The sequence below is a fragment of the Pelophylax lessonae genome (assembly GCF_965119305.1).
Source record: "Pelophylax lessonae genome assembly, chromosome: 7".
NCBI classification, from domain to species: Eukaryota; Metazoa; Chordata; class Amphibia; order Anura; family Ranidae; genus Pelophylax; species Pelophylax lessonae.
The window spans coordinates 146,254,540-146,266,650 of NC_138774.1; the positions used below are offsets into that span (position 1 = coordinate 146,254,540).

At 45.1% G+C, this 12,111-nt stretch overlaps 1 protein-coding gene across 1 annotated transcript in view; it reads right to left on the bottom strand.

Moving 5' to 3' along the window:
* Positions 1 to 12,111, bottom strand: part of IL1RAPL2 (interleukin 1 receptor accessory protein like 2) — a 1,216,730-nt gene that overhangs the window by 80,360 nt on the left and 1,124,259 nt on the right. Inside the window, exon 9 of the mRNA XM_082264611.1 lies at positions 10,323 to 10,466. Within this exon, the coding sequence (XP_082120737.1) occupies positions 10,323 to 10,466 (144 nt within the window). The remainder of the gene's footprint in view (positions 1 to 10,322; positions 10,467 to 12,111) is intronic.

The window sequence follows — 12,111 nt, forward strand, 5'->3', positions numbered from 1 at the left end:
TTTTCCCTTAGTACGGTGGGATGCCATAGATGGCCAGAGCCACATAAAGATGCCGGGGCTACTCCTCTTCCTTCTTATTCTCCTCTTCCTCTACTGGAGATATATGAATTACATGGCGTTTTAAAGTGGCTGCAGGATCTCCCTTTATCCTGATGGAATCTCAGGGTCACATCTCCCCCACTGACCCTCCTCATGGAGGTGACAGTTCCCTCAGAACCCCATCTCCCTATTGTAGCTGTGGCTTAAGTATTGGTCTGCAAACCAAGCCTCTAATAAAGCTCTCATTGATCTGCCCTTTCAAGGTGCATGTGTGTTTGGGGCTACTCTGGATGACATAATTTAGGGTCTTACGGGGGGGGGGATATCTTCCCGCCATGGTCTAGGAAAGCGAAGGAGCCTTGTCACAAATGTGGGCCCTCCTTTTCAGCCCATAGAAAATTATTTTGTGCTTCTGGGGCTGCAGACAGGGGAAATAGATCTTTCAAGTCTCCCCCAGGAGGTTACAAGCAACCACCTTGGTCTGGTAAGCCTAGAGCTAGCCTCTCCAAACCCACCGACAAGACCCCTTCAGCATGAAGGTCTGCTCTCACCCAAAGGCTGATCTACCATCCTGCTTTACAGTCACTGGTTTTAATGGCTTAGCTATTGTATGTGGAAAGGGTACATTTCTTGGTGTGAGTTGACTGGCGCTCACCCTGATTCCTTTTCTGTGGCTCAGATCTTAGCCTTTCTTCAATGGAGCGTTCAGCAGAAGTTCGCCTTGAGTACTATCAAGGGCAAGGTATCTGCTTTGGCAATCTTCAGCGACCCATAGCCACGCACTGTTTAGTTCGTACCCTCATTCAGGGGGTTCGACATGTGGCTCCACCTGTTTTGCCAACATGGGATTTAAACGTAGTACTCTCGGTTCTTCAGAAACCTCCATTTGAGACTATTTGGGAGATTCCCTTGCCTACGTTGTCCAGAAGGTGGCATTCTTGGTGGCTTTTACCTGGCCCATAGGGTATTGAAGTTAACTACATTATCCTGTCGTACTTCCTATTTAGAGCTTCATAGAGATAGTGTTTCTTCGTCCCTGTCTGTCATTCCTGCCCAAAGTGGTCTCTGACTTCCATTTGAATGAGGGCATTGTGTCCCAAACCGGCTCATCCCAAGGAATTTGCTTTGCATACCTTGGATGTGGTTCGAGCGATTTGGGTGTATCTGGCAGCTACAGAGTCCTTTCAAAGGTCAGACTCTTTGTGTTTACACAAGGACCAAGAAAAGGGCTGGCTGCTTCTTCGGCTACCATCTCCAGAGGGATCAGATGGTGGCTCAGCCCTATTCTATTAAAGGTCAGGTTCCTCCTTTTCCTGTCACGGCGCATTCTACTTGGGCGCTTAGTACTTCCTGGGCCTTCCGTCATCAAGCGTCAATATCTCCAGTTTGTAAGGCGGCCATTTGGTCATGGGTACATACTTTCACCAAATTTGATAAAGTAGATACTGCGAATGCTTCTTATGGCAGCAAGGTTTTGTAGGCTGCTGTTTAAGAGGGGCTGTTCCCTCTTGAGGGGTATTTTTCAGATGGGACTTCTGTGTCCTGGTTAGGGCTCTTGTGTTTAGCCTTGGGTTATTCTCCCCACCCCTCATTTTCCCTTTGGCGCTGCTTTTGGACGTCCCAGTAGTTATGTCTTATGGATCGCTGTGTCCATCGATGAAAGAAAGAGAAAATTTATTTTTTTACTCCCGTAAAATACATTTCTCTGAGTTGGACGGACACAGCACCCACCCCTCTAAGGAGTTTAATACTTCTAATACTGCTTGATACTAAACTGAATACCTAGAGCAGAAAGAGGGTTTATAAACCAGCTGCGGACGTCCCATGGGCATAGCCAAGTTGTTTTTGTTCTGCCTGGTCCTACTCCTGGAGGAGGCGATATAACCCAGTAGTTATGATTTATGGGGCACTGTGTCCATCGATGAACTCGGAGGAATAGATTTTATGGTGAGCAAAAATACAATTTCTCTTTGCCTGCTTGCATCATCAGAGGGAGGGGAGAAGAAGTTGCACTCCAGTCCACATACTTTCCAATGGGTCCCCCTGCTGCTGATAGGGGGAAGAAGGGTGGGGGGGGGGGATTTCATGCAGAGACTGTAGCTGCATCTTTCTCTTGTCACAGCACACACCTCTGCTATGATACTTGGTGGGAGGGAGAGACAGTCGGGTGAAAACCCACAGAGCCAGTGGCCGCACCCAGCTACACAGATTAACAACATTTTTTCCTGTTGTTTGTAACCACATTGACAGGATTCCTATTTCTTTCTGTTATGTCAGCTAGTAAAGAGAAATCTCTCTCCTTGGAGCACATGCAACAATAAGAGTATATAATTTATTTTTGCTTTGTCCAAAATTAAAAATTTTGTCTAGAGTTGGGCTTTAATGTCTACTATACTGATACTCACAGTTCCAGTACAGTTAAGCTACAGATTACTTCTACAAATGGTAGGGAAGTAAATGAAACTAAAAAGTACAGGAATAATTAGACATTGTTTATATCATCAATGGTTGTTTTTTCTTGTCAGGTTTCCAATTATAAAGTGACATCCCACAAGTGACTATACTAATGTTTTGACAAATAGGACAATTTTCAGACATGAATAATTGGTACACTGCTTTATCAACATCTGCAGTATCTGTGACTTGCACAGCAGGATTTTAGCTAAAGGAAAAATAGACTGATATATTTATTGTTAACTATGTTGACATAAGTAGTCATACACAGAATCCCTGACAAGGAAAGGCAAGGAAGTGTGGAAAACATCAAAAAAAAACATTCTGGATTATTTACTAAGGCAAACAGCATTGTTTATAGTGTAGTTACTTGCAGCAACTCACCATCAATCAGGTTTTCATTCTTCTATCAGTAAGGTGAATTATGTTTGTGTTTGGGTATTGCATTGCTTCATTAAAGAACAATTCAAATGAATTATTCAAGCTTTGCATTTCTTAAACGCACCTGTGAGAACAACATGGACTGCCACTGGTGACCTCCTTCCTAATAAAGATATTTGGCTGGCTAGTTATACTGATCCACTTACTTTAATTCTTTGAGTGGCTAACTTGGAAAGAGTATGCATGTCAAGAAGGTCAGAAATCCTTACCTGCTTACTTGTACTGGGGTCAGTGACTCTAAGGCCCATTCACACTTCATGTAGTGGGTGTGTGCGTTCCCACACGCTTTTTTTTTTTCTTCAGCAGTTTTGCCACGTTTGCATGGGCCAAGCATAGGGCAGTCTAGTCACATAAATAGGCTGCCCCTATGCATAAGAAAAAAGTTCCTGTACCTTTCTGCATGGAAAGCTTAAAACTTTTTTTGCGTGTATTTTGCTGCAATTTCTATTCATTTTTGTTATGCAATAATAGTGGCAAAATAGCACCACATTTGGGGTGCCATCAAGAATGAATGGCACCCAAACTTTATGTGTTTTCCCACCATTTTATTGTGATTCTGCCACTTCCAGATACACAAAATATTGAAACAAGAGGGTCAACATGGCAGCTCATCCATGTATTTATGGACCTTGCTCTGTGCTCTGGTCCAAATTATTTGGTGGAGGGGGAGTATGGTGTATCATCTTCTGTGCTCCTATTCATTTTATATGCAAACTGATAGCGATTAGAACTGCCTGATAAACTTGTTTTAATGTATTTTAGGACAAATTTCTCAAGGCACTAAATTATCATTGCAGTGAGCACCATTGACCAGTAATCTTTCAAACTGCCTGTGATGTACTTTTTGGGGATTGGAATATTAACTGCAGATTTTTTGCAGGATGGAACAACAGTCGTTAAAAATGATTGAATAAAGATCTTAGTAAAAGCTCCTACTAGTTGATCTGCGCAGGCCTTAACCCTCTCCAGGACTCTATGCAGACCCACCGATTTCCTCATATTGATAGCATTAAGTACCTGTCTCCCCTCAAATTAATGTACCTGGAGTATGAAGTTATCTGGAACTAGCAGATTCTTAGTATCATGCTGAGGTAATAGAACACCAAAGAGCATGAAAAACATATTCTGTTCCTCAGCCAGTGAAACACTAGAGCAGTGTTTCTCAACTCTGGTCCTCAGAACCAACTAACAGGCCAGATTCACAGAGCACCAAAATATATCACCTGTGATGTATTTCAGTTATCTTGCAAACCAGGCCTGTTAGTGGGTTCCGAAGGCACCGAGTTGAGAACCACTGCACTAGAGTATTTCCATCTGAATGTTCCCTCTATAGTTTGTAATGTCCTGTATGCCCCCTCCAGCCACCGTTTTCCATTTCTCTATTCTTCAATTTTACTTTTATAGGCTAATTCTCCAACCTTCATGTATCTCCTCAAATTTAGCACTTGCGATACTGTACACTGCCTTGTCCAATTCCAGAAAGCACTATTCTGCTTCCTAAGGAGACCCTGTTCTTCCTTATTCATCCCAGCTTTCTGATTTGAGGAAACCCTGATGTGCTTATCCTCTGTAACATAATCCACACAGGTTTTTATGTAGAGGTGAGGTTATGTTGGGAATAAAGGTAAAACCAAGGCTGGGAGCTAAACAAACACTGTATGGTATGAAATGTTTAGATCTAGGCATAAGTTATGCCTCGTACACACGCAACGATTATCGGCCGACCGATCGGCCGTCTTTTGTCCAGTGTTGTTGTGTTGGTTGAAATGTGCTCTAGACTGCGCACAAATTTTCTCGGCCAACAAAAACCAACTTCAGAAGTGATGTCATGTGCTGGTTTGCTTTCCGTGTGTTTTTTCTTCTCTGAGCATGCCCAATCTTGCTCATCAGATTTTTGTCTGCCGAAATCTGTACTGACTGACGGAAAATTGGCCGTTATGTTGACGGCCAACAAAAATTTTATAACCTGCACACCAGATTTTTTTGTGTTACCACATTAGGGACCACTTCAGAAGGTCAAAGGGATCTGGGAACCAGCTAACCAGTAGTAATGGACGAACATCGGATGGGGCGGTTCGCGAACGCGACCCGCAAACTTTCTCAAATGTTCGCGAACCGCAAGTTCGCTGCGGACCCCTATCACTTTAACCCCTGTCAAATACATATAGGGTCCATTCCCACGTCTGTAAAATGGGTCCGCATCCGTTCCACAATTTAGCGGAACGTTTACAGACCCATTGATTTTCAATGCCGGGAAATTCACTGTATAAAGAAGTGTCGGCCAGTATTGGCCCCAAAAATTAGCTAACAGGCGTTCACCTGACAGCAAAGAACTTTGTATTTTTGGCTGGAGGTACATTAGGCATTCACAGGATACAGAAGTAAGTGTCGGCCAGTATAGGCCCCAAAAATTAGCCCACAGGCGTTGTATTCTGTAGCTGGAGGTTGCTGTGTGGAGCAGGGACAGACTGTATAGTGACACAAGTCGCTAGCTAATAGGTCCACAGAAGTCTTTTGTCAGTGTAGGGAGAGGTTGCTGTGTGGAGCTGGGACAGACTAGCAATTAGGCCTTCAACGGACATAAAAGGCCTTTTATGCCGCTGTATTTACCTAAGACAGGGACCATGAATTGTTATGGGTGGTGGTGGATATTTGTGGCCTGTCATGAGGAATTTGAATCAAACATGGTCTACTGGTCACATGTGTTGAATTCCTCCGAGATCCATGCCTCATTCATTTTTCGAAATGTGAGGTAGTCAACACTGTCGTGAGCTAGGCGATTGAGCTTATCAGTCGTGATCCCCCCCTGCTGCGCTGAACGTCCTTTCTGACATGCAAGAAGGCACCTGGACTCCCATCACCGAGCCCAGTGGGAGTAACGCTGTCAGAACCCACAAAGCAACACTCCAGGCTCTCACTGTCCATCCTCTTCTCCTTCTCCTCTCTCCTCACAATTGTCCTCCACTCCACCTTCCATCCTCACGGTTTTCTAAAAAAAGGCAGGCTTCTGTGGCCCATATGTTCGAGCGTAAAAAAATGATGACGCCGGATAACCCTCCAGCCCAACGGTTGACCGATGGCTTGTCGGAACTGATAGCCCGCCAACTATTGCCATATAAACTAGTGGACTCAGAAGCCTTTTGAAGATTTGTGGCCATTGGAACACCACTATGGAAGGTCCCAGGAAGGAAATATTTCTCGCAGAAGAGCATCCCAGGGCTATATGGCCATGTTCAGTGGCAAGTAAATGTATCTCTGGCACACAGTGTCGGTGCCAAGATACATCTGATCACAGACACGTGGTCTAGCAAACACGGGCAGGTAAGGTATATCACTTTTACTGCCCACTGGGTGAACCTTCTGATGGCCGTAAAGCATGTAACCCGTGGCACCTGTGTAGATTTGGTTTTACCGCCACGGATTGCATGCAGGCCTGCCTCTTCTTCTCCTCCTCCTACTCCATCCGCACCCTCTCCTCCTTGGCTGACTCCTCCGTTTCCGCTGCTACCGTCTCTTCCGCTGCGCCGCCCAAGATCCCCAGAACCTATTCGGCATGCCAGGTGAGACGTTGCCATGCTGTGCTGCGTCTGTTGTGCCTGGAAGCCAAAAGCCACACTGGTCCTGCACTCCTTTCAGCTTTGCATTCACAGGCAGATCAGTGGCTAACACCGCTCAATTTGACAGTTGGTAAAGTGGTGTGCGACAACGGTGCCAATCTGCTGAGTGCGCTGAAACAGGGCAAAATTACCCACGTGCCATGCATGGCACACGTCCTGAACTTGGTCATGCAGCGATTAGTTGTCAAATACCCTGGGATCCAGGACGTCTTGCGGCAGCCCAGGAAAATCTCGGCCCATTTCAGAAGATCTTACACAGCCATGGCTCGCCTTGCTGACATTCAGCGGAGGCACAACCTGCCTGTCAGACGTCTTATTTGTGACTGCCCGACGCAATGGAACTCAACCTTGTATATGCTTGATAGGCTGCTCCAGCAGAAACGTGCAGTTAATGACTACCTATACGAACTCTGCGGCAGGACAGGTTCTGGGGAGCTTGGGTTTTTTTCACCGCACCAGTGGTTGCCCATGCGCGACGCATGCAGACTTCTGCGGCCATTTGATGAGATCACCAAACTGGTCAGTTGTAGTCAGGGCGCCATCAGTGACATCGTACCTTACGCCTTATTTCTGGAGCGTGCATTGCGTCATGTCATTGATCAAGCCGTTGAGGAGCAGGAAGATGAGGAAGTCGCAATGCTGGATGAATATAGAAAGCATATTATAGTGGATTTGTGTTGTGCAGCATTGTGACTGGTGAGCGGTTCTGCAGCGATACTACAACTACAAAGAATGACAAACAGTGTATTTGGGTACTTCAGAAATTTTGCCTCTGCATCATCGACATCACCTTCACCACCACTAACATTAGAGATCTTGGAGAAGGCAGCAACAGCAGGGACCAACCTCCTTCGGCTGACCTGGGTACTGTCGTCAGAGTGCTGAGTGGTGGCTGTTGCTACCTCCTCTTCCAGATCCGATGCCAAGAATGGCTGCGCATCGTAAATGTCTTGTGATGGATCGGAAAATAATTCCTGTGACTCAAGCGGAGGGTATATGGTGGTGTTGGTGGTGGTGTCTTTGGGGGTGCACACATCAGAGAGTGAAGAGGGTGCAGATAGAGAGGATGAGGAGGGTGCAGAAGAGGAAGGCTGAGTGAGCCACTCAACCAAGTCTGGTGCATTCTTTGACATAATCGAACGCACCTTCTGCAACTTCCCTGGTGGTCCTGCCCTACCACTACCACCCCTGCGGAAGGGCCTGGCCTCTTCCTCTGCCTGTCATTTTTTAAATGACCCTGTGACAAAAGTCTCTAGAGAAGCGCAGTATATGTGGAAGAAGGTATATAACACCCAGCTTCAATCTGTCATTTTGGGGGGCCACTGGTCTATCACACCAGTTATAAAAAAAATTTCCCAGTAACTTTTGTCACTGTGTGTAGCAGAGTTAACGCAGCAAAAGAGGCAACATTTTTGCAGTACCCAAATACACTATTATGAAAGTATATTGTTATATAACACCCCGCTTCAATCTGTCATTTTGGGGGGCCACTGGTTTATCACCAGTTATGAAAAATATTTTCTAGTAACTTTTGTCACTGTGTGTAGCAGAGTTAATGCAGCGAAAGAGGCAACATTTCTGCAGCACCCAAATACACTATAATATGCTTTCTATATTAGAAAGTATATTATAAGTGTATTACACTCCTATATACTGCAGACCAAACAATAGTTCACCTATACCAGTCCTTTAAAGGACTTTTGTGGACCTATTACCGAGCGATTTGTGTCACTCAGTGCTGGTTCACACTGATGCGATGCGGGAACACTGCGGATATATCTGCGTGTTCCCGCATTGCTTCCCCAGCACAGGCAGTTCACACTGCCATATGCGATATGCTGGGGGTGTCCATTCAAAGTTAACAAAACCCCCAACTCAGATCGCATATCGCAGTGCGATCTGGCAGTTCGCACAGAATCGGATCGCACTGGTGTGAACCACCATGCAATCCGATTCTGCTGCGGACCAAAAAAAGGGTCCTGTGCATGTTAACTGCGATTGCGGTGCGAATTCAGCCATGCAAACTGTATGGCTGAATTTCCACCGCACAGACATCACTTGTATATTTAGGAGCAGTGCGCCGGTTCACACTGATGCGATGCGATCACAGAGATCACATGTAATTCGGAGCACATTGCTCCTAAAATGACATGCAATGTCTGTGCGGTGCAAATTCAGCCATACAGTTTGTATGGCTGAATTCGCACCGCTATCACATTGAACATGCACAGAACCATTTTTTTGGTCCGCAGCAGAATCAGATCGCATGGTGGTTCACACCAGTGCGATCCGATTCTGTGTGAACTGTCAGATCGCACTGCGATATGCGATCTGAGCTAGGGAGGTCCTTAACTATGAATTGACACCCCCAGCGTATCGCATATGGCAGTGTGAACTGCCTGTGCTGCGGATGCGATGCAGGAACACGCAGATATATTCGCATCATCAGTGTGAACCGGCACTGACAGTCTGTCCCTGCTCCCCACAGCAAACCTCTCCCTACACTGACAAAAGACAGAATATAGACACTTAGACAGTACACCTATACCAGTCATTAAAAGGACTTTTGTGGACCTATTACCAAGCGATTTGTGTCACTGACAATCTGTCCCTGCTCCGCACAGCAAACCTCTCCCTACACTGACAAAAGGCAGAATGTAAAATGGCAGCCAGATCAGGTCTATTTATAAGGTAGGGGTTATGTCCATGTGCTGAAATGTCTCATTCGGCTGTCCTGTACCACCTGATGGATGTGTTATGGGTCAAAGTTCTTCACAATGTAAAAGAATATGGCGGCCGCGATCATCGCCATATGTTCGCATGATCGGGGGACAGCGAACGAGAAAAGTTTGCCACGAACCGACTGCCGGGCGAACCGCAAGGCCATCTCTACCTACCAGTAGAGAGGTTTAGAGAAAGGGGGTGCCTGGGTCTAAACCCTGAAGAGAAGTGAGAGAAAAGGAGGTGCTGGTGTGGGCCCTGAAGTGTTCAGCAGTGCAGCAGTGTATGTAAATAGCTACCTCAGCAAGGAGTGCTTAGGGGAGCTTAGAGAGGACTTCTTTATTCAGTAAAGCAGTCACAAGTCAGTTCGGCATTAACAGGCATCAGGCCAGAGTTAACCAGCATTAACTGGCATCCTGCCAGCGTCAAGTCAGCGCCAATCAGCATTTTTCAAGTGTCTCCGCCAAGTTGTACATAGTTGAGCCAAAGGAGTATCCCACTCATCCCTTCTCCTATCCAAGTTACAAAATAAATACAAAAACTGAAAGATACAGGACTGGTCATTGTCTCAGTGCTCACACTTGGAGAAACATACACAAAGGTACTTTTGTTGCACCTGGTGACCCAGGGGGACCCATATCCAGCAAAACGGCTGGGAATTGTGCTACAATTACATCTATTCACTATTCCTGTTTGTCCATCGTAGAAGTCTTTTACAATAGAGGACATTATGCAACATATATTCTCATCCTAGAATATGTAATATCTGGCAAAATCCCAATAGGCCAATCACCCTTATCACTCCACAACAGTGGGATTACATCTCTAATATCACTCTGGCCCAAAGTAGCCAGCCCACTACTGCAGCACTAAGAAATGGATATTATCAATGTGCTTTTTGAATACAGCAAAATTAATTCAAACAATACAGCAGCAGCAGTAGACTTTGTGTCCAACAAAAAAAAAAGCACACTCTCCTTTCATTCTCTATATTTTAGCTCTTTGTTGTGGTTTATAAAGAAATAGCCAAAATATAAGGAAAGCACTTACCTTCAGCAGCTTCATCACTTCCAAAGTTTTGTCTGTAGAAGAGCATTAATTCTACATTGTAGCATTTATAGATTATGACCAGCAAAACAATTACGATAAAAATAGCACCCAATCCTCCAGCAAGCTCGATGTTGTATCTTAACTCTAAAAAAGAAAAAAAAAAATGAATTCACAGAAATATCATTTAGCTAATGTGTTTATACCAGTCTTGTGCTTCTCTAAGTGAAAGTATTTGGTGAGTTCTATGCTGAGAATAAACTGGACACATGTTTTTGTCCTTTCCCATAAAATGATTTGAAGAATCAATGAAACAACCTGTGGTTAGGGGATTTTCCAATATAGTACATGAGATTAAAGTAATGCTAAAGGCTCATGTTGTGTTTTTTTAATTTTTTTATTTACATTATATTATACTTACCAGCTTTGTGCAATCGTTTTGCACAGATCGGACACAATCCTCTTATTTTTGGTTACCCCGCCGGCGATCCTGGCCCCTCCCCCGTCACGTGCCCCCAATAGCAAGCCTCTTGCTATGGAGGCACTCGAGCAGGCTCACTCCTGAGCCATGCTCCCATAAGTTACCCATAGAAACCTTTGCCATCTTAACCCTTCCCTTCTTTTTTCTGCTACAGACTGTCTCTTCAACACAGTTTCATCCCTGTCCTGCGCCAACCTGGCCACTTCTGTCTACAACAGTTCACTGTCATCTGCCCTGGATACCTTGGCCCTCCTCACTACATACAGAATCAGGCCCCGACGGCTGCAACCCCGGCAGACAGACAATACCAGAAGCCTTTAAAAAGCATAGTCTCGAGCGTCTGTGGCGTAAGACTAAGTCACAGCAAGATTTCAGCCAATATAAAGCTGCCCTTGAAAAACACAATTCCTGCCTTTACACTGCCAAACAGACCTATTTTATCACTCTCATTAACACCCTCTCACACAGTCCCCATCAACTCTTTTCTACCTTCAACGCTCTACTTTGTCCTCCATTACCTCCACCCACTAACTTACTCACTGCCCAGGAGATTGCCAATCATTTTAAAATTTATACAATTCTTGACGAGATCGCTACTCTACAGATATCTCCATCACCTTACACTCCCTGTCCTCCTGCACAATCAATACTTCCCTTGTTTAACCAAACTACTATAGAGGAAGTCTCTAATTTTTTTTTCTATCGCCCACCTAACTCCCCCCCTCCCCCAGGACACTGTTCCTTCTCAAATATTATGGTCCCCCTCTAGATCGATCCTACAATCTTTAACTCATATCTTCAACGTCTCCCTCTCCACTGCTATCTTCCCCAACCCTCTAAAACATGCACTATTCACACCCATACCGAAGAAAGCCTCACTAGACCCCACCAATCTTAACAACCTAAGACCCATCTCCTTACTCCCTTTTGCCTCTAAACTCCTTGAACGTCTAGTCTACAACCAACTGAGCAAGCACCTCATTGAGAATAACCTTCTTGATTCCCTTCAGTCTGGATTTCGCCAGCAGCACTCGACAGAAACATTTCTCCTAAAACTCACAAATGGCTTATCAACAGCTAAGACCAACAGTCACTTCTCCGTACTCTTACTCTTGAACCTCTCTGCTGCCTTTGATACAGTTGACCACCCCCTCCTTCTCAAAAAACTCCATATGCTTGGTTGCCATGACTGCGCTCTCTGTTCGAATCTTACCTATCTCACCGCACCTTCAATGTCACTTACAACTCCACTTACTCCTCTGAAACTCCTCTTATCGTTGGGGTCCCCTAAGGTTCTATCCCTGGACCCCT